Genomic DNA, 24,894 nt, shown 5'->3' with positions numbered 1-24,894 from the left:
ATGGGGAAACAATGGAAACAGAGACTTTATTTTTGGGGCTCCAAAATCACTGCAGATGGTGACTACAGCCATGAAATTAAAAGACGCTTGCTCCTGGAAGAAAAGCTATGACCAACCTAGACAGCATATTAAAAAGCAGAGACATTACTTTGCCAACAAAGGTCCATCTAGTCGAAGCTATGGTTTTTCCAGTAGTCATGTATGGATGTGAGAGTTGGACTATAAAGAAAGCTGAGTGCCAAAGAATTGATGCTTTTGAACTGTGGTTTTGGAGAAGACTCTTGAGAGTCCCTTGGACTTCAGGGAGATCCAACCAGTCTAACCTAAAGGAAATCAGTCCTGAATATTTATTGGAAGGACTGATGCTGAAGCTGAAACTCCAATACTTTGGCCACCTGATGCGAAGAACTGACTCATTTGAAAAGACCCTGATGCTGGGAAAGATTGAAGGTGGGAGGAGAAGGGAATGACAGAGGATGAGATGGTTGGATGGCATCACCAACTCAATGGACATGAGTCTGAGCAAGCTCTGGGAGTTGGTGATGGACAGGGAAGCCTGGCATGCTGCAGTCCATGGGGTCACAAAGATTCGGACACGACTGAGTGACTGAACTGAACTGAACTGAGTGTCTGTGTGTGTGTCTGGGTGCAGGCATCTCTGTGTGTTTTTGTGTAAGGGTGCACTCAGGCAGAGTCTGGGCAGAGGCTTCTATGGTCACCTGCAGAATTGTGAGCTCCTGACTGTCCGTGCCAAGTATTGACACACCTTGGCCACCGGTGTGTCCTGAAGCCCAGGTGGGCAGTAAGTAGTCATATTTTGATGAAGCTGACCTGTTCCTCACTCAGTCCCATGTAGCCGGGACTCACTCAGACAATGTGAGTGCTCCTCTTATCCCAAGAATGTGCAAAGTCCTGAGATGTAGGTGCTGGAAGATCGCCCTGTGGCCATTGCCCTCAATCCTGTCCTTATGGTCCCTTTGGAAACTTTTGGCCTTGCTGGAGCCCAGAGGCCTCTGGTCTCTCCCTCCCCTCTCCTGCCAGATATAGCCCTCGTCTCCCCCTCTCCCCAGCAGCCCCCCCACACACAGGCTTTACAACAGACAAAAGCCAGGAGATTCACCAACTTCATACCCTGACAGCCCCAAGTGGGGGTCTCCCCAGCCCAGCCTATAGGTCTCTGCTTAAAGTGGAACTGCCAAGATGGTGTGTGTGTGGGTGCATGTACATGTGTGTGAGTGTGTGTGTGTGTGTGTGTGTGTGTAGATGAGGGTCTTGGGAGGAGGGGTCGGTGGGGGAGGTGAGGGATCTTGAGAGATAGTGGTGGATGGAGCAGGCCAGGCAACCCCAGTGTTTGTTTCATGTGGAACAGGCCGGGCACCCCCAGTGTTTGCCCACACGGTGCAGTCTGAGATGTCGGTGCCCTCTCCCTTCTGCCCTGCTGAGGGGAGCTGTCACCCTAAACCGCCAGCAGGCCTCCAGTAAACCAACCTAGGCCCCCGCCCGCCCGTGTAAGTGGAACTGCGGGGCAGCGGAGAGCTCTGCCATGAAAAAATCATGAGGACACCAAGCTGTGGGCCTGTTTCAGGAACAATGCAGGAGGCTGGGCCCTGGGCGCCTGCCAAGCTGGACCCTGAAAGCAGGTGATGGGCCCAGGAGTGAGGAAATCAGGGCCTTGGGCTGTGCCCAGCGGCACCTGGACCACCAGGGCAGCTCTCACCCTGTGGGGCCGAGGAGTCCAGGGCAGAAGGTTAAGGAGGGATGGCAGAGGTCTGGCCATGGGAGGGATGGTGTACCCGGGGTGGGGTGGGACAAGATCACCAACCAGGGCATCAGGTGGTCAAGGCCTGGGGCTGAGGCTCTGGGGTGAGGCATCAGCGATCTCTTCTGTGAGGAGTAATTCCCAGAGACTCACTGCCCTGTGGGCAGGGGCCTTCTGCCATTGCTCAGTGCAGGGGGCCAAGATCTGATTTAGGAAAGGTGTGACTGTGGAGGTCCCTCAGCCGGTGGAGCTGCCCTGGCCCCCATCCTGGGCCATTTCCCAGTTTCCAGGGCTCCAGGCCAGCTGAGGCAGAGAGGGCCCCCTCCCCCAGCCTGCACATACACAGCACCTGTGCCAGCTCACACCACCAGCATCAGTGTTGCCCGGGCACCAAGCCTGGTGCACGCGCTGGTTGCCATGACAGCAGGCAGCATGCTGGCAGGAACCCAGGCTGGGCTCTAGCATCGAGGGCTGGCTGTCTAGACGTGCAGAGGTGGGGGTGCTTTCCCTGGTAGCCCCAGAGGAGCCTGGCTGGGGGGAGTGGGAGGGGGGTCTCTCCAAATGGCTAGGACTGCCCAATCCCCAGCATTCCAGGAAAGGAACAGTATTCTGAGAGCTGCAGGGTGGATGTTAGGGGTCTGGGGGGCTTTAAGGCCCTCTCTGCCCCTGGTCCCCCCACCTGAACACTAAGGGGGGCAGGAGGCCGAGGATCGGCCCCAGCCTTGTCTGCTGGGGATGTCTGACAGCTGAGGCCACTCCCACCTTCTGGGCCCAGCTGTGGCCCGAAGGGCCTATCTGGCTGTGTCCATCCACAGATGGCCACTCCTGGTAGTAGGGGCCAAAGGCATGACTCGTTGTAGGAAATGGCGCCCTCCTCCAGTCAAACATATTAAAGTTGGTGTGTTAGGCGGCCTGACATCTGTGCCCAGGCCTGGTCCTGGTTGCAGATACCAGTTCAGGGTGGTGGGCACACACTGGGTTCATGCCCCCACCCCTGGGAAGGGACGGGGTCAGGTTCAGAAGTGAGCAGGGCAAGTGAATGGGGCTCCCAGAGTGGCAGGGACCTTGAATGTCCCAGAGCGCAGGCTGGACAGGGCAGTGGTGGGCACATTTGTGTGCTCCAAGTGGGTGGCTGTGTGGAAAAGTTCTGGCAGGGGGCATGGGATTCTGTGGGAAGGGTGCTCCCCATTGCCTGTGGATGCTGCCACCGTGTGAGAGACGCCCCTGAAACAAACTCCTTTAGGCCACGCACAGCCTGGTCACCCTGCTGGGCAGCCCCGAGGGGGTTCTGAGGCTGGGATCCAGAGTAGCATCTCCGGGCTGGGGCTGACCCAGCAGGTGGCTGTGGCTCACTCTGCCCAATTCCTGCCTGTGTGTACTTACACACACACACACACACACACACACACACACGCACGCCCAGACTTGCAGGCATCTTGCCCCATCTATCAGCAGATCCTGGGCCCATCACATAGGAACCTCCACATCAAACATTCACAGGCATTTATTAAGTACCTACTGTGTGCCAGAGCCTTGCAGGGGATCCAGAAAGGAACCATGACCCTAGCAGGCAGCTGGGCGAGGCCCTGAGATCCTGGGAGGAGGAGGGAGGGAGGGAGGAGGGACCATCTGTGCAAGGCCCCCTCCGTCCCAGGAAGCCTGTGCTGGAAGGCCCGCCTCTCAGAGCCCACCTCCCCACACCCCCCTACCCCCTGCCCCCTGGGCCCCTGGATCAGTGCCGGGGAGCCCCACCCACCCCCTCTTGGGGCTGTGGGGCCCAAGAACTGAGAGGCCACAGGCACTTCTGGCTCTGCTGCTGAGAGGCTGCCTGGAGCCAGGCCTGCTTAGCGCCTGGCGGCTGGGCTTCCTCCCGCGGGGCACGTGATGCCCATGAGCGCCCTGCCAGCACCAGTCAGCGCTAATGAGGCCGTCATGCTAATCAGGTCCGGCGGGCCCCTTCAGAAGGCTGGCTGGGGGTTGGGAGTGCAAGGAGAGAACACTGCCCGTGCCCAGGGTGGCCATGGACACAGCTGCCCCCCGGGCGGCCCATACACACAGGAACTGAAGTGCGGACAGCCTTACGGCTGGTACTGCCAAACCAGGACACTTCCCTGGCATCAAGCGCTGGGCAGTGCAGTCCCCTGGGAACGTGGGGGGATTTCATGTAGGCCTCATCTCTGCGGAGGGGGTGCAAGCCCAGACTGCATCTCCCTCCCATGGGGTGCCTGGCACACAGCCTAGTCAGTCAGTGTCCCATAAACCCCTCTGGGCCACAGAGGTGGACCACACTAGCCAAGACCAGTTCCTCACTCAGTATGCACCATGCTGTGATGGGGATTTGTGTGCAGACCTCTCTCCCTGAACCCCAGTGTGAACCCCTCAAGCAAGGGGTCGGGTCTCCTGGTCTGCTCAGTGTCTGCACATGCCTGGGGAGGTCGCTGCCTGGGATCCAGAAAGTGGAGGAACGACTCCCGAGCCGTGTGCCCATCCACCCCACCCACCTCCTGGAGCCTTCCGCATGCCCAACCCGAGGCCCCTTCATTCTGTTGGACCCCCGCATGGCCTTGAAAGGGATGGAGGGGTGATACCTGGAGCATCAAGGGCAAGACTCAGGAGGCCAAGGCTGGAAGTGCCCTGCAGCTCCCACTCCTGGTCTCCAGGGAGGCCTGAGGGTCACACGCTGTGATGAGGAAGAAGACACCAAGGCTGGCCCAGGCCCAGGGCAGGTGGCTCTGGTTTCACTACTTGGCTCCTGGCCCCTGAGGCAGGTGCAAGAGACAGACAGTCAGGGTGAAGCTGAGCAGGCCACCGCAGCTCCCAAAGACAGCCTCCTCAGGCTCAGGGTTTGGGGAGGTACAACAGGGTGGGACCCCAGAGACTGAGCTGGGAGGTACTGGGGTCAGAGGTAGCCACCTGTGGCTTCTCCTAGCCTGCTGGCCTCATCCTTCTGCTGGGAAGGCTTTGCCCTATGTGATCGTGAGACTCGGCCCATTAAGGACCCCATAAGGACCCCCAGTCAGGCCAGTCGCTCTATGCAGTAAGAGTGGCAGTTCAGGGGTCCCCAGGGCCACCCATCAAGGCTGGCTTCACCAGAGCCCGCCCATGGCAGACAGAGCAACCTCATGGGCCCTGAGAGTTGCTCAGGGTACAGGGGTTGGGTCTGAGCCTGGCCCTGTGACCCCAAGTCCAACGGCCTGCCATCTCCTCGTGCTGCCCGGGATAACGTCTGCTCCACATGCGTGCTCCCAGGTCACCCTCCCTCTGTGCAGCCCGTGAGGCAGGCGTGACTGTCTCCATCACACAGCTGCCACCTCAGCCCAAACCGAGAGCAAAGCCAGGCTGCCTGGCCAGTGTGAATCCAGCTGAGCAGCTGCCTCTTCACACCTGGTTTGGATCTAGGTGCCATGAGTACCAGGATGGGGGCATTGCCTGGCCCACTCACTGGCACCGACAACCCTGCCTGCCACTTTCCCAGCAACAGGTCACCCTTGGGAAGCACCAGACTCAGGGCTGCAGGCTGTGACCCAGGGGCTGCTGAGGAGGACAGTGAAAGGCTCGGCCACAGCCGCCCAGGTAGCAGCAAGGAATCAGAGAAGCGGTAACTGGATCTGGCGGCCCAGGGTGGAGGGCTGCGATCGGGTTGCGGCCACACACAAGTTTTCCATCAGGCAGCTTTCTCTACCTTGGGAAAGAGCTGGCCTGGGCTGGCAAGTCTGTGCAGTGGGTCTGGGGGCCTGGAGGTGGGGGGCAAGGAGAGAGGCCAAGACTTGGGGGTAGGTGTCCAGAGGGCAGGGTACAGCACCAGAGCCAGGGCCAGGCAGCCGCCAGCGAGCACAAGGAGGTGGTCAGCCCTGCGGCGAGTGGCGCTCTCCAGTCCCGCCGGCCCCGGGCTCTGGCCCCTGGGCAGTCCGGGAGTGGCTGAAATCCAAGCTGGGGTAACGAAAGGCTGCTGCTGTTCCTAAGCCGGCACGGCTCTGATCCGCCCTCCCACCCGCCCTCTGCTGCCCGCTGGCCATGTAAGAGCTGCCTGGGCCCGCCACTGCTGGTCAGAGGCAGCATCTGAGCGGGCAGCGGGTCCATGACGCTAGTCGGGCCCGGGGGCCGTAGGCCAACCCAGACGAGCCGGGCCTCTAGGGGACCCCAGGGGCGGTGAGCACAGAGAGAGCTTCCTGGGCCCCTGTCGGGGATCTCAGCCAGGCCCAAAGATGCCCACCAATGGCCTGCACCAGGTGCTGAAAATCCAGTTTGGCCTCGTCAATGACACTGACCGCTACCTGACGGCCGAGAGCTTTGGCTTCAAGGTCAACGCCTCGGCACCCAGCCTCAAGCGGAAGCAGATGTGGGTGCTGGAGCCGGACCCAGGGGAGGGCACTGCCGTGCTGTTTCGCAGCAGCCACCTGGGCCGTTACCTGTCAGCCGAGGAGGACGGGCGTGTGGCCTGCGAGGCGGAGCGGCCGGGTCGCGACTGCCGCTTCCTGGTCCTGCCGCAGCCCGACGGGCGCTGGGTACTGCAGTCAGAGCCGCATGGCCGCTTCTTCGGTGGCACCGAGGACCAGCTGTCCTGCTTCGCCACGGCCATCACCCCGGCTGAGCTGTGGACGGTGCACCTGGCCATCCACCCGCAGGCCCACCTGCTGAGCGTGAGCCGGCGGCGCTACGCGCACCTGTGCCCACAGGAGGACGAGATCGCGGCCGACAGCAACACGCCGTGGGGTGTGGACGCGCTCATCACGCTCATCTTCCAGAACCGGCAGTACTGCCTCAAGTCCTGTGACAGCCGCTACCTGCGCAGCGACGGCCGCCTCGTCTGGGAGCCCGAGGCTCACGCCCGCTACACGCTCGAGTTCAAGGCGGGCAAGTTGGCCTTCAAGGACTGCGATGGCCGCTACCTGGCACCTGTGGGCCCCGCGGGCACTCTCAGGGCGGGCCGCAACACACGGCCTGGCAAGGATGAGCTCTTCGACCTGGAGGAGAGTCACCCGCAGGTGGTGCTGGTGGCTGCCAACCACCGCTATGTGTCCGTGCGGCAAGGTAACTGGGGTGCGGGGCCAGTCACGGGGTGTGTGTGTGTGTGTGTGTGTGTGTGTGTAGGGTCCTGTGCGGGGCCAGTCACGGGGTGTGTGTGTGTGTGTGTGTAGGGTCCTGTGCGGGGCCAGTCACGGGGTGTGTGTGTGTGTGTGTAGGGTCCTGTGCGGGGCCAGTCACGGTGTGTGTGTGTGTATGTGTATTTAGGGTCCTGTAGCGAGTGGCTCCGGGTTGAGGGGTGAGAATACGCTTGTAGTAGCACATAGTGTAAGTGAGTGGGCCGTAGGCCATGTATGGGGTCCCTGCTGAGCCTCGGGCCCGCTGGACAGCTGCTGAATGCAGGATGGGCAGCACCCAGCTGGAGGTGGTTGAGGCCCAGGCTCACTGCTCCTGCCCCGTCCACACCGGGCTGCCCTCTGCCCGCCCTTCCCCTTTTCTTCCATCACCCCACTTCTGAACTTTAAAGGAAACTGGGGCTGTGACCAAGTGCAGGGAAAGCAGGCAGCAGGAATGGAGTGGGGAGGGGTCCTGGGGGCCCTTCCAGTCCAGGGAGATAGATGCAAGCGGTCCCTCCAGGGCGTGGACTCCTTGGTGGGGACACACTCTCTCTGCTCAGCAGGTGTCGCATGGCTCCCCCCAAGTCCCCGATCATTGGTCACCTGCTTCATGTGACCCGCGGGCCCTTCTACACATGATCTTCTGCCTGTGGGGTGAACATGGGCAGCTCTTACTTCCCCTCGAGGAAAGTGAGGTTCCAGAGTGGCTCCATGCCACTTGGACTCCTGGCTCTGTGCACCCAGAAGGGGTGGGTGTACCCGGACCCAGCTCACTGCCACCACCTGGTCCCAGCCCTGAGCACATAGAGGGGTGGCCCAGCTGTGGCTCTAGGGGTCCCTGCCTGTCGTTTGGATCTTCAAGGCCAGTGCAGAGTAGGGACTGACATTCAGCAAACACCCCTGAGTTCTTGTGGCATGTGGTTGGGTCCTGGGGTGTAAGGGAGGACAGACAGCCCCAGTCTTTCCCATCACAGGTTCTACTGTCTAGCCACACTGCTTTCTGGCCTTGACCAAGGCCCATATGCTTGGTTTGCCAGTAAAAGGCGGGCAGTAGTGGGGAAAGCTTTCTCTGTGAGTCAGAGGAAATGCTGGATACAAAGCATTTGTCCACGTTCAGCTTGTGAGTGAGACAAGTGTAGTGGGTATGGTGGTGATGCTGGTGGTAGTAAAAGTGGTGGTGGTGATGGTAAGGGTGCCATGGTGACAGAGATGGTGCTGGTGGTCCTGCTGGTGATGGTGATGGTATTGGTGGTGATGGAGATGATGACAGTGATGGTGATGATGATGGTGGTGGTGGTGAGGGGGGGATGGTAGCCGTAGAAACCATTTTTCATTCTCTGGATTACCCCGCATCTGACCCGATCCCTTTGATGGGGGAATTCCCCCACAAAGGAACAGATTCACTCCCCCACCACCACTGTGAGGCCAGAGGTACCTACATTCACCGCCCTGCTCTCCTTGCAGTAAGCCTGAGGGCATCAGACCTGGCCCTGAGACGTTCCGATGTTGACTTTGCTAACCAGTGATTCAGGGAAGCAGAGTGTGGCATCTCAGGCTGAGGGAGCAGGGGTATAGTGCCACTAGGTTTTGAGGCAGCTGGAGTGGTGGCTTCTGTGGAGTGGGCTGGTGGTCCCTTGGTCCCTGTCATTTTGCTGGCCAGGTAGCCCCCAAACTTGTCTCCTTCCTCCAGGCCAGGGTGTTTGTGAGCAAATTGGCTTTTCCTGCTGATTTTTTTTTTCTTTCCCAACCTTCATCAACCAGAGTCTGCTTGTTTCTGCTATGCCCACTGCCAGCCCTCACTTATGTGGCATTGCTGCTGGGCTGCCCAACAAGCAGTGTTTGCTGCTGCAAGTAACAATGGCTGCTTATTGGCTTAAGCCACGAGGACGCTAATATCTTGCCTAAGTGGAGGTCTGGAGGCACAGGAGTGGTGGGGTCCCAAACAGGCACCACATCCAGCTCAGTGGCATCACAAAAGTCCTCCGCTCCTTCCTCTTTGAGGAACTGCTCTCCCAGGACAGCTCTGACCTCAGACTGGTGCCCCTGTGGTCACAAGACGGCTGCTGCTATTCCGGACCTCATGTCCAAACAGAACAAAGTCCAAAGGAAAGAGGGGCACTGGCTTTTTTTGTGGCTTTGCCGGAGTAAGAATAGGTCTCCTGTAAATGCTCAGACACCCCTTCTTGCTCACACATCCACCACTTGATCAATTCCTCCTGGGACAGTAGGGTCCATGCTCTTTGCTAGCACCAACCAGGACTCCATGAGACCCTGCTGCTGCAAGATCAGGGTCCCAGGAGCAGCTGGCTGTGTGAGGCTGAGCCCCTGGGCTGTATCCAGTCTGGAGGGGGTGTGTGGAAGGTGATGCTGGGGACACCAAGAGGCTTGACCTCAGAGTTGGGGGTGGAAAACCTGCAACCACAGCCTCAGACCCCTGGCTTCACTCCTCCTGTTAGTACCTGTCGGATGGCTCCCTCACCTTCTCAGGTCTTGCTTCAGGGAGGCCGTCCCTGGCCAAAACCCCAGCAGTCATGGGCACAGGACATACCATTTTTGTTGTCCACCGCTCCCCACGGGCCAGCATCTGGGGAACAAGGGCCATTGTTTTGTTATTGCTGATCACAGGCTGGGGGCAGCAGGAGCCTACTTTGTGCAGTACTGCTGATGGGATGGTGGGGTTGGCAAGGAGAAGGGGTCACTTTCTTGGGGTAGGAGCAGTGATCTGTGTAAGAAGGGAGACAGACTCCAGTCTGGGGGACAAACAGGACAAAGCCATGGGCCCCCCTCTCCAGTCTGGGCCCTGCCTGCTGTCCCACTTCCTTCCCAGGGGACGGGGCAGGACAGGATGTGGCCCTGACCCTTCAGCCCTGATGGGGGTATGCCCCACTCCCTTCTGCTTGGCTTGCTGGAGCTGCTGGGACTCAGCCTTAGGGGAACTCTGTGATCTGCCAGTTGTGATGGAACAAGGACGTGGTTTATGGGAAGATACCAGGGAAACTCCACTGCCTGACTGCTCTTCCCCACCCTGGTCACAGATGCCCCATTCACTTCCCTCCCAGGCAGAGTCCCAGGTAGATTTGCCCTCCCTCTGGGGTCCTGGGAGACCACACACATGTGCATGAGGGGCTGAGGAGGTGACAGGGGGCCAGTCCCTGCTCAGTGCCCAGGAGCAGACCCCAGGCCCTCACTGTGTCCTGAGCCATGCTAGGGAAGGACAGGAACCCTGCTGTGTCCACCCAGCAGCTTAGGGAGGAGATATAAATAGAGGCTGCTGTAAGTCCTGGGTCCAGAAAGCAGGAGCAAGCAGATTACCTGCCGATTAGCTGAGGCAGGGGATTTGGTGGCACGGAAGGGCCTGGCTCCTGGGGCTGTGTTGGGAACCCGGCCTCTAGGGAGCAGTGTGCCTGCACAGCGCTGGGGCCGAACTCCAAATGTTCTCAAGTCCAAAGAGTTCTAGATGAGACCCCCACTGACTTGAGATGCCCCAAGAGCATGCCTCCCCATCCCTCTGCTCCCCACCCCACCCAGGGTGAGGCGTGAGGGGCTTCCCATCTCCTCCCTCCAGGGGTCAATGTCTCAGCCAACCAAGATGAAGAACTGGATCACGAGACCTTCCTGATGCAAATTGACCAGGAGACAAAGAAGTGCACCTTCTATTCCAGCACTGGGGGCTACTGGACCCTGGTCACCCATGGGGGCATCCAGGCCACAGCTACACAAGTGTGAGTGCACCATCCTCACCTCTGTGACCCCCTTCATCTCCACCAACACCAACATCACCACCTCCACCATCACCATCACCTCCTCTACACGCACCACCTCCGTTGACGTCACCACCACCTCCTCCATCATCACCACCACCATGATCATCTCCATTTCCACTACCACCTGCATCACCACCTCCACTTCAACCATGGGGACCACGTAGCCACCCAACCAGGGAAGAAGGCTGCTAGCGCGTGGGGCAGCTCTTCATGGTGGTGGGCGTAGCAGTGGAAGTCAAGTGCCTTGAGTGGGTGGTACTGGACTTGAAGGAGATGGGGGAGGTCTGACCCTGAGTCCCCATGTCCTGCTCCTCTGAGGGGACCTTGACCTGCCCCTTCCAGTTCTGAGAACACCATGTTTGAGATGGAGTGGCGGGGCCGACGGGTGGCCCTCAAGGCCAGTAACGGGCGCTATGTGTGCATGAAGAAGAATGGGCAGCTGGCAGCCATCAGCGATTTTGTGGGTGAGCATACCCCTCCTGCCCTGGGGAGCCTGGGGCTGGGCGCTCTGCCTGGGGACAGTGCCAGCTCAGCCCCTGTCTCCACCCAGGGCTGGGCCCTCTCCCTCCCCATGGAGCGGCTGCTGTCCGACAAGAGTCGTACTCCCTGGTCCAGCCCATTGCTCTTGACATGGGGGCTCAGATCCAGAGCATCTCGATCACTGCTGCACTTCTGGGGAACCAGGGGCTCACATAAGCGGTGGGCAGATCCAGGCGCACAAGCGGGGCGGGTCCCGGCCTGGCGCTCTCACGGGGCTGTGGGAAGGCCACTCAAGCCCTTGTCTTGCCAGCAGGGAAGGACGAGGAGTTCACGCTCAAGCTCATCAACCGGCCCATCCTGGTCCTGCGCGGCCTCGACGGCTTCGTCTGCCACCGACGTGGCTCCAACCAGCTAGACACCAACCGCTCGGTCTACGACGTGTTCCACCTGAGCTTCAGCGATGGCGCCTACCAGATCCGAGGTGCGGGCTAGGGCCAGCTGGAGGGGCGGGGGCCCGGAGAGAGTGGGGAGGGCTGTGCCCAGCCCGGATGGGGGCGCGAGCCGCCCGCCGACCCCTCTCTGCTCCACCCCAGGCCGCGGCGGCGGGTTCTGGCACACCGGCAGCCACGGCAGCGTGTACAGCGATGGCGAGCGCGCCGAGGACTTCCTATTCGAGTTCCGGGAGCGCGGCCGCCTGGCCATCCGGGCCCGGAGCGGCAAGTACTTGCGCGGCGGCGCCTCTGGGCTGCTGCGCGCGGACGCGGACGCGCCGGCTGGGGTCGCGCTCTGGGAATACTGAGCGCCGCCTGTCTGTCACCCATTAAACCGTGTCTGTGACCAGCAGCTCATGGGTCGGTGGCGCCGCTCGGGGTGTGTGGGGACGGGTTCACATCGGCCTGCCAAAGGCTCGCTGGACGCTCGACACGTCGTCATCCCTCATGCCCAGAAAAATCCAAGGTCGGTAATTGTCCAGCCAATTGAACGTCCCGAGACCCCTTTCTGGACGGCCAGTCCCCGGCCTTCTTTTGTCTGCATCACTCCTTGGCACATATCTCCTCCCCAAGCTGGGGGCGGGGGTGGGTGGGAGAGGACCCCCACTCTACTGAGTAGGACCAGGATGGGAGTGGGACAGCTGGGAGGAGCCTCATCCCAGGTCCCAGCAAGTCAGGTAGGTTAGAGGGTCTTCAGGGTCTCCATAGAGTACATCACTGCTCCCTTCCCTAGGGGCAGGGTCTTAGGGAATCCTGGAAGCACCTGATGAAGTGACCTCCACCCCTCCCAGACAGGGTTATGTGCGGCCAACCATGGGGGGAGGGCTCGTCTCAGCCTGGGCACTGGCCTGCTGCCACCCAGCCCCATCCAGCGTAGGAAGGGCGGACCACCAGGACAAGGCCCATGGTTCACCCACAGGTCTCCCCAAACCAGCTGGCACCCAAAACACCCGTTACCAAGGACCCCCACCCAGGCCAATGCCTCTTGGAGGTGCTGTGTAACCTGAACCACAGGAGGTGGGAGTGGGGTGGGAGGCGTGCCCCCTGGGATTGGCCTAGGCCTTGAGGACTGGGGTCATGGAGGGGTTGGGGGGACAGCCTGAGCAAAAGTAGGGGGAGACCACAGGCCTCACCGACCCTTCGCCTCAGCCCACACCCTCTCCCACCCTGGGCAGCCCTCACTCTTGCCTGGGGCCTGAAGCGCCCCTTCCAGTGAGTCTGGCCAGTGTGAGGCGCTTTGGGAAAGAGGAGCAGCTGGGACCCCTCTCCAGGGCCCCCCCTTGGCTGGCTCACTGCCTCACCGCTTCCTGTCACCTTAGGGATGAAGAAGAGTTGGGTCCCATGTGGGCCAACAGGCCGGGGTGGGCTCTGATGGACACTGGCCCCGAGGGGACGAGGGGACTGCCCTGCGTGCGGTCTGCACTGCCCCCTGGTGGCCTGGGGCACAGGAGGGTCGCCTGCTGGGCACTCTTGGCACCTTTGTTCAAGTGCTCCAGTGGGCACCAAGCAGGGTCTCCTGTTTGCTGACCTTGGCTGGACAGGCTACTTGGCTTCAGACATGCTGAGTGGAGTCTGTGCAGCCCAGGGCAGTGGCTGGAGATGGGAGGCACGGAAGAGGGCTTGGGGGTCCCTGTGGGCTGGCCTGCCCACTTCCTCCTCCCCCGGGGAGGTGACAGGAAGACAACCCTCAGAAACAGCCACTAAGGGGGTGTAGGCCCTTCCCTGGTTGGGCCACAGCTCCCCTCCAGGCTGCATAAGGACCACCCAAGCCAGCAGGGACCGGAGGCCAACTGCTTGCTCATCTTTGAAGGCAGCTGTTACACTGCTCTCAGCACACACAGGGACAGAAGTCACAGGACAGTACTGGGTGGGCAGACCCCCTCCCCGTCCTCCCTCCTGCTCAGAACACTCCAGTGCTGGGTCTGTGTGATGACCCCAGACCCCAACTTGGAGCACATCACCACCCCTCTCCCTCAACGGAGGACGACGAGATGCCCATGGTCCTCCCAGGAAGGGGCCCCCAATGACCTGAATGGCCCTGCAGGGACCACTTCACCCCAGTGTCTGAGGGTTCCCACTGGCCTGAGGGCCCCAGAGAGGCCAGTTCAAGGCTCATCTGGGGAGTGCAGTGGCCACCAGCCTTGCCGGGGGCTTGGAGCTGCGGTGAGCCCAGGAATACAGGTCAAAGCTGCCACCAGACCAAAGCAGGGGGAGGTGTAAAAAACAGCTCGGGACAAGGCAGAGCAACAGAAAGGGTCATTTTTTGAGGTGGGCTGTCTCGCAGGCCCTGCATGCACAGCAGGAGAGCACCGTGGGAAGTCCAGGGGGAGAGCCACCCTCCCCCAAAGCACCGGAGCCACCCCGGGGCTGCTGTCTGCCCCAAGGGACCCTTGGAAACAACGCACAGTGCTGGGCGCTGGGTGTGGCCCCGGCCAGAGGCACCTAGTTGTTGAGTGTTTTGGCCACAGGGCACCTGCAGGAAAAACCCCCCACCCACCTCCACCCCCACCCCGAGTCTTTGTGCTTTGGTCACAGGGAGCACCCTCCCACCTGGTGACCCCAGTAACTGCAGAGAAGCAGAACCAAGGCCCCCAGAGCGGGACAGCTGTGCAGGTGCGGAGAGAGGTCTGGACAAGAGGTCTATGGGAAGGCGAGTGGTGCTGCTAAGAGGGGCAGCCCCCGGCTTTGGGCACCGTGGTGGGAACCAGACAACCGCTGAAACGCACCTGCCCGAGTCTCAACCCCGAAGCCCCATCTCTGGGGCCCCCGCACGCTGTGAGGGCAGCAGAGACCCTGCTCTGGAGTCTAGACCCCACGGCCAGGCCCGACTTCTGAGTGGAGCGACGTCGATGATCCAGCCCCGACGTTCTGGGTGGGCGGCGGCCCAGAGGCGTGGAGGTTGAGTGCAGAGGCCGTGGCAGCTGCTTGAGGAAAGGAAGGAGTGATGTGGGAGGGCGAACGGGCCCCCAGCCCAGCGGGGTCATAGACCGCCTGGCTATCCTGACAGGACAACTACATGACCTGCCTCCTCTGAGCACACCCACCCTGGGGGCACTGGGCGGCCATCTGGGGGGCCGGCTGCATTCACCCCAGACCTTCCCTAGCTGTAACCAGGCCGAGTGCCTCCTGGGTCAGGAGCCAGGTTATCTCCATAAAACCATGGAGGTACTGTGAGCTGTCAAGGGTTTAGAGGCCGGGAAGGCCCCGGGCAGGGCGGGGTGGGGGTTGGGGAGGGGGCTCCCGGTGTCCCGGGCGGGGCGGGGCCCACCTGGAGTCACAGCAGGAGGAGGCTGGGGCTGCGGAGCCGCCGGTACACCTGCAGCAGCCTCTGGGCAGTGGCGCAGGAGCTGGCTTCGTCCTCCGTGCATAGCCGGTCCCGCAGCATCTGCACCTCCCGCAGCAGCGTCTACAGGAAGGGACGGTGGCGACAAGCTAGGGGCCACCTTCCTACCGGGCACGTGAGTAGGTCCCTCCGAGGCGGGGGGACACCCACCACTCAGATCCCACCCAGGCTGTGGCAGGTGGCCCAGGAAACACACTCCTCTGTGGCCTTAACATGATGACCCCTCAGGACAGGAGGCATGGCTGGGCTGAGGGGAGACCCTGTCCCCAGGGGACTGGAATGTCCTAGCCAAGGTGGGACAGCATGACCGTGCACATTCTGCCCTCATCTCGCCCCTGCAACAGGAGCTAAGACCTGACTGTGGGCTGAGCGGACTGGGAGGCTCCACCAAGCTGGGCGACACGCAGGTGCTTGTGTGTGTGACCCCAGTGGAGGGTCACACTGGGTGGAAGGTTCAGGGCACGGACCCCAGAAGGGCCTCACCTCATGGTTGGCCTGCATCTGATGGAGATACTGCAGGCGGAGATCAGGCGGGCTGGAGCCCCGGGCGGCCTGCTCCACCACCAGCCTCTGGGGGGATACAAGGGGTAGGTGGCTGGAGAGGGCACCCCTCCTGTGTGTCCCCAGACAGAGCCCAGGGCTCCTGGCACCGGCCTGCAGAGCCAGGCAGCCCTCTCTGCTCGCTGAGACATCCATCAGGCCTCCCTGCCTTGCCCCTAGTTAATCTCCACTCCACACGAGCCCTAGCGTGATGGTCGTTTACTTGGAAGTAACCTTCCTGGTTCCCAGAGAGGATGCTCCCAGATGGATCCAGGCAGCAAGGCCCCCACTGGTCTCCGGGGCAAAAAACAGAGAAGAGACCCCAACACCCCGAGAGGTAGCAGGAGGTGCCACCAGAGGCAGAAAATACACATCTGACAAGGTCCCCCAAATTCTGAGTGGCCAAGTGAATGAAGAACATCCTGTCATAGGTGCACGATGTGGCTGATGGAGGCCAGAGGTCTGCAGCCCATGAGAAGATTCCCATTAGGGGAGTGCCCGCAGCACTCTGTCAGGGGCTGACTCATGCTTCCCAGATTCACACGTGGAAGGTCCAGCCCCCAGCACCTCAGGTGATAGTGTTTGGAGAGAGAGAGTCTTCACAGATAATCAAATTAAAATGAGGTCAGGTGGGTGGGCTTTGATCCCACAAGGCTGGTGTCCTTCTAGGAAGAGATTAGGACACAGACATGCCAAGGGATGACCCTGTGAGGACCTGGGGAAGAGCTGGCCGTCCACACACCCAGGAGAGAGGCCTCGGAAGGAATCACCCTGCAGACACCTGGATCCCGGCCTCCGAACTGAACCCACTGTGTCCCGTCCACGGCACTTGGTCACCTGGTCCTAGCAGCCCTGGGATGCTAACTCCCCTTCTTGCAGGAAGTCTGGTCAGCATGCTCCCCACATCCCCAGTTTCTCACTAACTGTCCGCCTCTTAGCTGCCACACTTGGCAGGTCTGGAGACAGCCCTGCACGTTTCAGGCCCAGCAAGAGCAACCACATGGAGCCCTCTGGGGTGCAGGGATGCAGGGGTGGGCGCTCTGCTCTGGGGACAGGAGAACAGATTCCTGAGCCCGGGCATGAAGCCATGGCTATGCCATGGCAGGGCCGTCACAGCACGGCTGAAGGGGACCTCTGATCAGGGCTTGGCACCCAGGCTCGCCTGGGCACACCGGTGGGTCTGTTAATTGAACAGCGGCCCTTGCTGGAACTCGGACTGCAGCTCTCCGACTCTCGGGGTCTGGGATGGGGCCTGGGCATGGGCACTGCTAAGTTCCCAGGTGAGGCTGACGCAGAGCCCACACATAAGGAAAAGCGTGGGAATCGGCTGATAGCTGCCAACCCAGACCGCTCTGTGCAGCCGAGGCCAGGCACACACTCAGAACAGGCTGGAGAGGGGCCTCCCGGCCCTGGGACCACCCTGCCAAGGGCCCCAGCTCACAGATTTCCCTGGGGTCACAAAGACCTCCTCAGATCCTGGAGTTGTGGCCCCAGTAACCCCACAAGGCATTGAAGCAGCAGTGAGCGGCCCCCAGGGCTGTGTGTATGTGAGGGGCTGGCTGCCAACTCTTGCTTTCTTGGCAAAGACATGGAAGCCCCAACAAGCAGAAACCTTATCCCAGGACCTGAGCCGGACCTCTCCACACTACTGTATAGAGGAAATTTCATGCTGACAAATCACAGGTGGACTGTCTCCCTGTAACCACATGTCCTCACAGGCCACTGGGGGCTACTGCCAGGAGGGTGAGAGACAAGTCCCCCACCACCTCCCAACTGGCCACAGCTCATGTGCAACCCTGGGCAGGAAGCCAAGACACCAGAGTCCTGTGTCCCCACCACCCCACAGAGACTGCCCAGGGAAGCCCATGAGGGCGAACAGACCTGCAAATGCCTGACAATGGCGTGGTGTGCCCTGCACATGTTGGCTAGAGAGGAGCTCTCCACCTGGATCTCCATGGCCTGGATGGGGCCCGCTGGGCACAGGTCAGTGACGGTCACCTGGAACACACAAGGACCCTCATTGGCTGTCCACAGCCTCGCCTGGCCTGAGGGCAGCTTGGCCTGTGGGAGCATCTGAGCTGGCTGAGGCACATGAGGCCTGGGTGGACCCTCCACATCCCATTGTGGGCAAAGTTTGGGGGGCCCCAGGCCTCGATCTCCACACCGAACACGAGTTTCCACCTGAAGAACCAGCTAGCCAAGCAACAGTAAAGCTGCTCATCTGGAAACATCCGTCCAGGAAGAGCCCTGTTCCCTCTGCGTCCAGATGTGTGGCACTCATGCCAGAGGCAGTGATGGCTGCGGCTGCACCACCAAGGAGAGCCCAGGCCCCGACCCCTCCAGGGTCCACCCTATGCATTCCAAGTCACCCAACAGCAAGGTCAGGTTGTAAAAAAACAGGGAGGGGGCTGGGCAATGGAGATCTCTGCCCAGTGCCCTCCAGCCAAAGATAAAACCTGGCAAAGATGGGTGACAGCCAGGACGCACGGCAAGACCCCAGGGACTTTATTTTTTTTTTTTCCCCCAGGGACTTTAGGAAGGATGCTGTCTCTGGAAGCTCTTCCTTCTGGGACTGTGGGATGGCTGGGCACCCCACCCTCTCCACTATCAGGCCCCTGGGACACCCGACCTTGATGCTGCCTAGTCTTGGTGGACCTGAAAGGGCCGTCCAGTGGGCAGCCTCCACCCACCACCCTCAGAGGAGTGTCACACGGGATGCTCCGCCACAGCCACCAACGCTGCAGCACAAGGGCCAGCAGGATATGATCCCAAGGCTGCCAGGAGGGTCTCTGGAAGAAAGGTGTGTGCAAGGGACGCGGCCAGAGGACTGGGCCCCACCTCAGTGACTCAGTGGCCCCTGGGTGGGGTATCTGAGACAGGACCCAGCGCCCTGGGGCTCTGGGGGCTGCGTGGCTTAGGGGCTGGAGGGCTTGTGCTGCTGCTGGGGGTACAAGTGAGTGAGTTGCTCGGGCCACTATGAACTCCAGCTGGATGCAGGGCCAGGGCCACGCGTGGGGAGCGCTGGACAGGGTGGTCCTCATGGACACTTGGCTGGGAGGCCAATGCAGCTTCCAGCCCTACGAAGGCCGCCCCATCATAGCCTGCCTCTCGGATGTGGGTGCGTCAGACTCTTCTGGAAGGTGGGCCCCAGAATCTGATTCCTCTCGAGTGGCCCAGGGACCCCACTCAGAACTGCTGCTGTCGAGGCCAACATGCCCTCCGGGGCAGGAGAGCTGAACCCTGCTTACCTCTCGGATGATGAGGTGGACATCGGTGCCATCGGGGGCCACTCCCTGGACAGAGGACAGCGCCTGGGCCTTCACGATGTCTGCGGCAGCATTCTCGGTGAGGAGCCACTGCAGGGTGGCACAGCCCAGGGACACACCTGGAGAAGAAAGGTGTGCCGGTGAGGCTGGCCGGATTCCAGGGGAGGGAGGAAGGGCCCCGAGGCTGCCCGAAGCCAGTCAGTGCCACCAACCTGCGTGACTGTCCCCTAAGGCGGCCCTGAGCAGCTCTGCCGACACCTTGATGGTGGCCACTGACGGGGGCAGGTACTTGGCCCGCAGGGACTCGGGTCCCGCCGACTGGCTGCCCGGCACGCGGCAAGTTCCCAGGAAGGTGTGGATGGGGTCCTTGGCAGGGCCCAGGGCCTCCGTGTGGGGCACGCCCAGGCTGGGGAAGCGCAGGCCCTGCAGCATGTCCACTGTGTGCTCGCTCAGGGGCAGGCACACACCGTCCTGCTCGGGCAGGACGACGGGGGTGCACTCAGCTGAAGCGGGGTCCTTGAAAGGGTCGCGGGGCGCGAGGGCCCTGCCCACGACCTCCCGGAGGCTGTAGAAGAGCGCGCAGGACACGGTCACGGGCAGGTCGAGGGCACCGTCCTCGCCGGGGCCCAGGGGCAGCGTCACCTCGCGCCGACCGCCGGGGCCGAGCTGGTCCACGGGGATGGTGTAGGTGACGGCTGAGCTGGCCGAGTCCAGGTCTAAGGCCCGGGAGCTGCGGAGCACCTGGACGCATAGGGCCCAGCCCCGGTCCAGGCTGAAGCTGCTGCTGTTCTCCAGCAGGCAGGTGGCCACCAGCACGTCCTGCAGCTGCAGGCGGCTCCAGGCGGTGCTGATGGTGCAGGAGATGGGCCGTGGACCCTCCCGGCTCGAGAGCAGGGCGCAGCTCACGTTCATGACTTCGTTGAGGCAGGTCAGGGCCTTGTCCCGCTGGTCAACTGCCTTCTTCAGAGAAGACACTCTGGAAACAGACATGGCTGCTGAGGGAAGACCCAGACCTCACTCCTCCTTAGCATAAGGTGAGAAGCCTTCACCTCAGGAGCTCCTGTCCTTCTCATGCGACTGTCTAACCCGACCCTCCTCTCCAGCAACAAGAGACAAGAGGGTGGAAGATGGAGCTGGGGCAGCCTGGACTTGGTGGCCTGGCCCCACCCCCTGGGCTCACAGAGCCTGTACCCCCATCAGGGTCACTGGGCCAGGAGGCACCCATGGTGGGGCTGGCCACCCCTGCTGTGCTCTCTGATGTGTTCCAAGTCAGCCAGGTGTTCCTCTGCAGAGCCACCATTGACAGCCCAGAGGGTGGCGTGCACCCTGGAAATGGTCCTAAACCACAGGGGCCTGGCATCCGCGCTGGCCTCTATTATTACCTTTGGCTAGGCACCGCGACGTCTGGGGCGATCTCAGGGGTCAGAGGCAAAGTCACAGGCCCTGTTCGGACCAGTGCCAGTGCCAACGCCTTGGACACCTCCTGGGTGCCATGCAGGCCTCTGCCCGGGGCCACAGCCCACTGCTCACCTCTCAGACACAGTGCCAATTCCAGACAACAACTGCTTAATTTTCTGGCCAGCCTTTGCTGAGGTCACTCTGGAGGGCTGAGGTGCCTCATTGTGTGGGTCCAGGTGGCAGATCATCAGCCGGCCTTTGGCAGACAGGGCCAGGAGCTCGGCACCTCCTGCAGGAGAAGACACACAGGGCCTGGGTGGCAGGCAGGGAGGGGCACACAGCTGGGAACACACAGCAGTTTCCAGACTCAGATATGTGTTGGCAGAACACCAATACCCCCCGTGAGGAAAAGAGGGTCCTCGGGACATCCTCGAGGAGTCCAGGGTGCATCCTGGGCCAGGCACACACTGTGAGGGGCCTCTCTGGGAGGGGGTCAGCCAGCAGAGGCGTCACCTTGTACGCGGACTAAAAGGGAACAGATGAGGGCCATCAAGTTAGCAGGGTGTATGCCCCCTTCAACAGCCTCTGTCCTGAATAGAGCTGCTCTGAGGTTTCCTAAGAGAAGTGAGTGCTACGCAGGCCCAGGCCTCCTCCACTGACCAGTCTGCACTTGCTGGGGCCTTTCTGGAAGCCTGCCACCTCCCCAGCAGTGTTCTGCCTCCGTTCCCACTTCTGGGCACCAGGAGCTCCCTAGGAGACCGGTTCCATCTCCTGCGACCCACTGGTTCTGCAGGTCCAGTACCACTGAGGCCCTAAGCCCTGCCCAGAGGTGTGGCTCCTCCATTCCCTGCTGCAGGCAGCCCTCTTCCCCTCTGGGAGACAGCAGTTTCTTCCCTTCGAAAGCATTTCTTTCCTGTCGAGTATGGTCCACGGCAGGCCTTACAGTGCACTCATGGGCCATCTTAAGGGGACTATACGGTGTGGGGAGGGCAGCTGTACCTCTCCCCGCAGCACTGGGCAGACACGGCTGAAACACTGTCTGGCTCTGTCCGGAGGGAACACACACAGCAGAGCTCAGGGATGCCCCCTCCCTGCCCCCTGCCTTCAGGACAGGGTGGGCTCCTTGGAGGCCACTCGGTAAGTGGAACAAATGTTTTCCAGCCTTCAGGAAAAACGTAAAGGCTTGACCTGAACCAGGTTGAGTTTTCCCGGGACCACCTGCCACGTGAGACCTGTCACAGGAAAATGCTCTTACCAGGGGGCGCCCAGGTGCAGACCCTACCCAGGCAGAGGGACACAAACCCTGCCCCAAAACTCACACAGGACCCCAAGACCAGCATCAACCACGAGGCCGTGCCGGCGGAGGGTCGAGCTGCCCGGGGAAGTTTTAAGGAGAGCAGGAATGAGGCAGGGAGAGGAAGACGGCCAGTTCACAGGGAGGAGATGCCAGGGCGGAGGCTCCACCCACCCCACGGCTTTGGTTCTTAGCTTTCGGCCGTGGCTCATACCTTCAGGCGCGCTGGATGACACACAGAGGGTGGCGAGGCTGCAGACACCCAAGCTGTCCGGATACAGAAGAGCGGGCAGGCTTCCTGGGGCCCCGTCATGCTCCGTGGGATCCAAGGGGGAACCCTCTTGAGCCAGGTCGACTACACGGAGGCCCGCGGAGGTGCTGTGGTACACGCGGCTGCTCCTGTCGCAGGCCGCACAGAGCACGGGCCCTGGGACGCTGTACTCCCGAAGCTCAGGCACCAGGTGCCCTGCCTCGTCCCAGCTGGCCTTGATGGCCAGCGTCCGGCCGTGGTGCCCGAGGGCCACCAGGCAGTCGCAGTGTACGTCTTCCACATCCTCGGCCAGCGGCTCTGTCCTCAAGGCGCCAATGAAGACGACAGGCTCCTCCAGGTGATGGAGGATCTTGACAAGGGCCTTCGGGTCACCCGGGGCTGACGTGGAGGTGACCAAGGTCTTGACGATCACACAGCAGAGCTGGCCATCGGGCAGCCCACAGAGGACCACGGGTGACTCCAGGAGGGCGGCGTCGGCGCCAAAGAGGAGCCCAAAGAGGGCCCCCTCCAGCGTCACACCCCCAGAGCTCCAGGAGTGGCCGAGTGGGGTCCTGGAGCCTGGTGGTGATGCACAGCACAGCACTGGAAGGAAGCGGGGGGCTGCGGACTCCCCCTGGCTCTCAGCTGGGGGGGTGCAGGTGGACAACTCCACCTCACCAATCTGGCCTCCAGGCCTGGGGTCCTCCCCTGGAGAGGGACGCTCAAACAGCTGCATCTTCCACTGGGTGGGGCCCAGCGCCAAGGTGACGAGCGCGTCATCAAGGATGGTGAAGGCATGCAGCGAGGTGTCCGGGAGCACACAGGAATCTGGGTCCACAGGGATCACAGGGACGGGGGGCTCACTGACCTGCCCATCCTCACTGTCCTGGTCGTCCCCGCCGTCCTCGTCTTGGGTCACAGACCTTGGAGAACCCAGGGAACTGTTGGTTACAGTGCTCACAGGCTCCCTTCAGGACAGCCTGCCACCGACATGATGGGTGTGGGGTCTGCACAGGCAGCAATCTCAGAGGCCGCCACCAGGGAGCAGCTGGCATGCCACAGTGCCTCCCACCTGCTCCAGGGAATGCTCTGCTTCCCCCACCCCGGTCACCCAGGGACACATGCATAACAGCATGTATCAAGGCTTCCAGAAATGGGGTTAGGACAGAAAATTCTCATCAGTGCAGAACTGTCAGGCCCCCGAGTCCTCACCTGTGGTGAGTGCTCATTCTGAACCCAGTCCAGAGGTGACCAGACCATACAGGTCACAGGAGCAGTGTTTGAGGACGACAGGGAAGTACTACCACTCACAGTGACAAGCCCATCTGAGGACATATCAGCCTCAACCCGGGAGAGGTCAGTGTGCGCCCAACCTAAAGCAGTGCCTGCCAGCGACCAAGCCTCACCTGGTCGTCTGGTCCAAAGACAAGCAATAGATGCCGCTCCGGGCGCACAGGACATAGAGCACCTTGCGAAGGGCCAGGAGCTCCAGGTGCCACACCTGACCGGGAAACTTGTACACGGCCTGGACGACCGGGAAGAAGGGCAGTGTTGGGTCAGGGGCGTGGGGGCGGGCTCAGGTGAAGCAGAGGACAAACTCCTCAAATGCTCCGGCCGCTCCGAACATCCACGCCCGACCCCGACCCCGCCCCCTCCAGGGCCCCGGATCCCCTCCCGCCCCAGCCCCCCCGTTCCCTAGGCCCCCAGTCCCGGCCCCTCCCCGGTGTGCCCAGTGCTCACGATCAGCAGCCGCCCCTTCTGGTCGTAGACATAGACCAGCTCGCTCCCAGTGGACAGGAAGATCTCCGCCCCGTGGCACAGCACGCGAGGCTTGCCCGCCGCCAGGCCCCCGAGCGGGCAGCAGAAGCCCGCCAGGTATTCGACCCGCGGCCTGGGGCCGGCCATCGTGGGATCGCCTTGGAGCCCGGCCACCGGCGGGGGCTCGGCCTCGCGGCGCGGGAGCCGGGGGGCGGGGCCCTGCGCTTTACGGCCGCCCAGGTCGTAGCGCGGCCTCCGCCTTACGGCGGGGCCGGGGGCGGGGCCGCTGCGCGCCGAGTCTCAGGGGAGCCTCAGCGGGAACCTGGCCCTCACGCCGCTGGGATAAAGCTGGCGCAGACAGAGCTGTATGGCAAAGGGCCAACGTCTTTAAAGCCAAACGCGGGAGGCACAAGGGCCTGGCCTCTCCACTCCTCTCCACTCGGGGCTCCACTGGACCCGCCCGAAGTCGAAGGGCTGGGCAGGCTCCCGAACCCTGGCTAGTACACTGGCTCCCCCAAGGCGGCGACCCCCCCAGAGCACGTCTCCTCCGAGCGGACAGTCCGCTCCTAAAGCGACTGTCTAGCGTTTTGGGTTTGGGTCTGTTAAGTCCAGGAGGGGGCGGGCAGCGCCAGGTCTTGACACTTTCAGCCGGGGTCTCTTCCCTCTGAGCCACATCCACACCTAAGCCGTCACCAGGACACTGCCGCCTCTGAACCTAACATGGACAGAAGGGTCTCTTCCTTTAATGCTTGAACTGTCTGTGGGTGTATTGGTTTGACTGGACAGTGGGGAAAAGGGGTAAGCCAGAGGAATTCTGGGTTGAGGGCAGAAGACCATAAAGAAAATCACTGGTTAGGCCTTGGTAAGGGGGGCGGGTACAGCTCACCAGCAGTCCATCCTGGTGGTCAGGGTGAAGACAGGGCCAGACACCTCTTCTCCCTAACCCTATCCTCCACGGCTTTGAGGAAAGATCTGATCAGATGGCCCAAGAGTTTTCTGAATAGAGACTGAGATCAGAGTGACACTGAAAGATGCCTGCAGATAGGTCAGTTACACTCCTCTCAAGGCCACACATCTAGGAGTGAAAGAGGCATCTGCGGGGCTGTGGCCAGACAGGCCAAGTTGAAGGGGCCCAGCAGCCAAGTGTTTTCTGGGCCTGAGTTAAGCTGACCTCACCAAGGCTGGTGTACCTACCAAAACAAGAAACCGGTGGCACAAGTTCTAATCCCCCTTGTTGAGGGTGGTGCTCAACCCTCAGGGCAGTGGACAGCCACTGTGCTTCTGGGTTGGACCCAGCATGAGTGCACCATCTGCAGTCTGTCCTTTGCCCTAAGACCAGCTCCTGCTTGGTTTTTGGAATTTGAAGTGAGGACATGGTCCTCTCAAGACACACCACTCTGACTCTGAATTCCTCCTCTACCTGCACCCCCCCCCAACCCCCACCCCCGAGTGCAACGTGTTCTTGGCTTG

The 24,894-nt window shown here is 61.5% G+C and overlaps 2 protein-coding genes across 5 annotated transcripts; one reads left to right on the top strand and one right to left on the bottom strand.

The window, feature by feature from the left end:
• The first annotated feature begins 4,988 nt into the window (after nt 1-4,988).
• FSCN2 (fascin actin-bundling protein 2, retinal) lies at nt 4,989-11,927 on the top strand. 2 transcript variants are annotated; one of them, XM_043900972.1, is made up of 5 exons: nt 4,989-6,790; nt 10,406-10,562; nt 10,947-11,068; nt 11,398-11,565; nt 11,678-11,927. In XM_043900972.1, exons 1-5 carry the CDS (start codon nt 5,965-5,967, stop codon nt 11,881-11,883), a joined length of 1,479 nt encoding a protein of 492 aa, XP_043756907.1. In that variant the 5' UTR covers nt 4,989-5,964; the 3' UTR covers nt 11,884-11,927. The 2 variants fall into 2 exon arrangements, with proteins under 2 accessions (XP_043756907.1, XP_043756908.1); XM_043900973.1 differs by having other exon boundaries at nt 10,947-11,109; nt 11,370-11,565.
• A 1,888-nt stretch (nt 11,928-13,815) lies between these two features.
• FAAP100 (FA core complex associated protein 100) lies at nt 13,816-24,853 on the bottom strand. 3 transcript variants are annotated; one of them, XM_043905223.1, is made up of 10 exons: nt 23,407-24,850; nt 23,073-23,191; nt 21,631-22,589; nt 20,255-20,411; nt 18,937-19,700; nt 18,707-18,843; nt 17,340-17,456; nt 15,402-15,488; nt 14,844-14,981; nt 13,816-14,496 (listed from the first exon to the last, which is right to left on the bottom strand). In XM_043905223.1, exons 1-9 carry the CDS (start codon nt 23,569-23,571, stop codon nt 14,850-14,852), a joined length of 2,637 nt encoding a protein of 878 aa, XP_043761158.1. In that variant the 5' UTR covers nt 23,572-24,850; the 3' UTR covers nt 13,816-14,496; nt 14,844-14,849. The 3 variants fall into 3 exon arrangements, with proteins under 3 accessions (XP_043761158.1, XP_043761159.1, XP_043761160.1); XM_043905224.1 differs by lacking the exon at nt 15,402-15,488 and having other exon boundaries at nt 23,407-24,853; XM_043905225.1 differs by lacking the exon at nt 23,073-23,191 and having other exon boundaries at nt 23,407-23,530.
• Nucleotides 24,854-24,894: the final 41 nt, after the last annotated feature.

Source organism: Cervus elaphus, chromosome 5, assembly GCF_910594005.1.
Source record: "Cervus elaphus chromosome 5, mCerEla1.1, whole genome shotgun sequence".
Classification (NCBI taxonomy): domain Eukaryota; kingdom Metazoa; phylum Chordata; class Mammalia; order Artiodactyla; family Cervidae; genus Cervus; species Cervus elaphus.
Note: the sequence above shows the minus strand (reverse complement) of the source record. Positions and strands in the feature narration are given on the sequence as shown.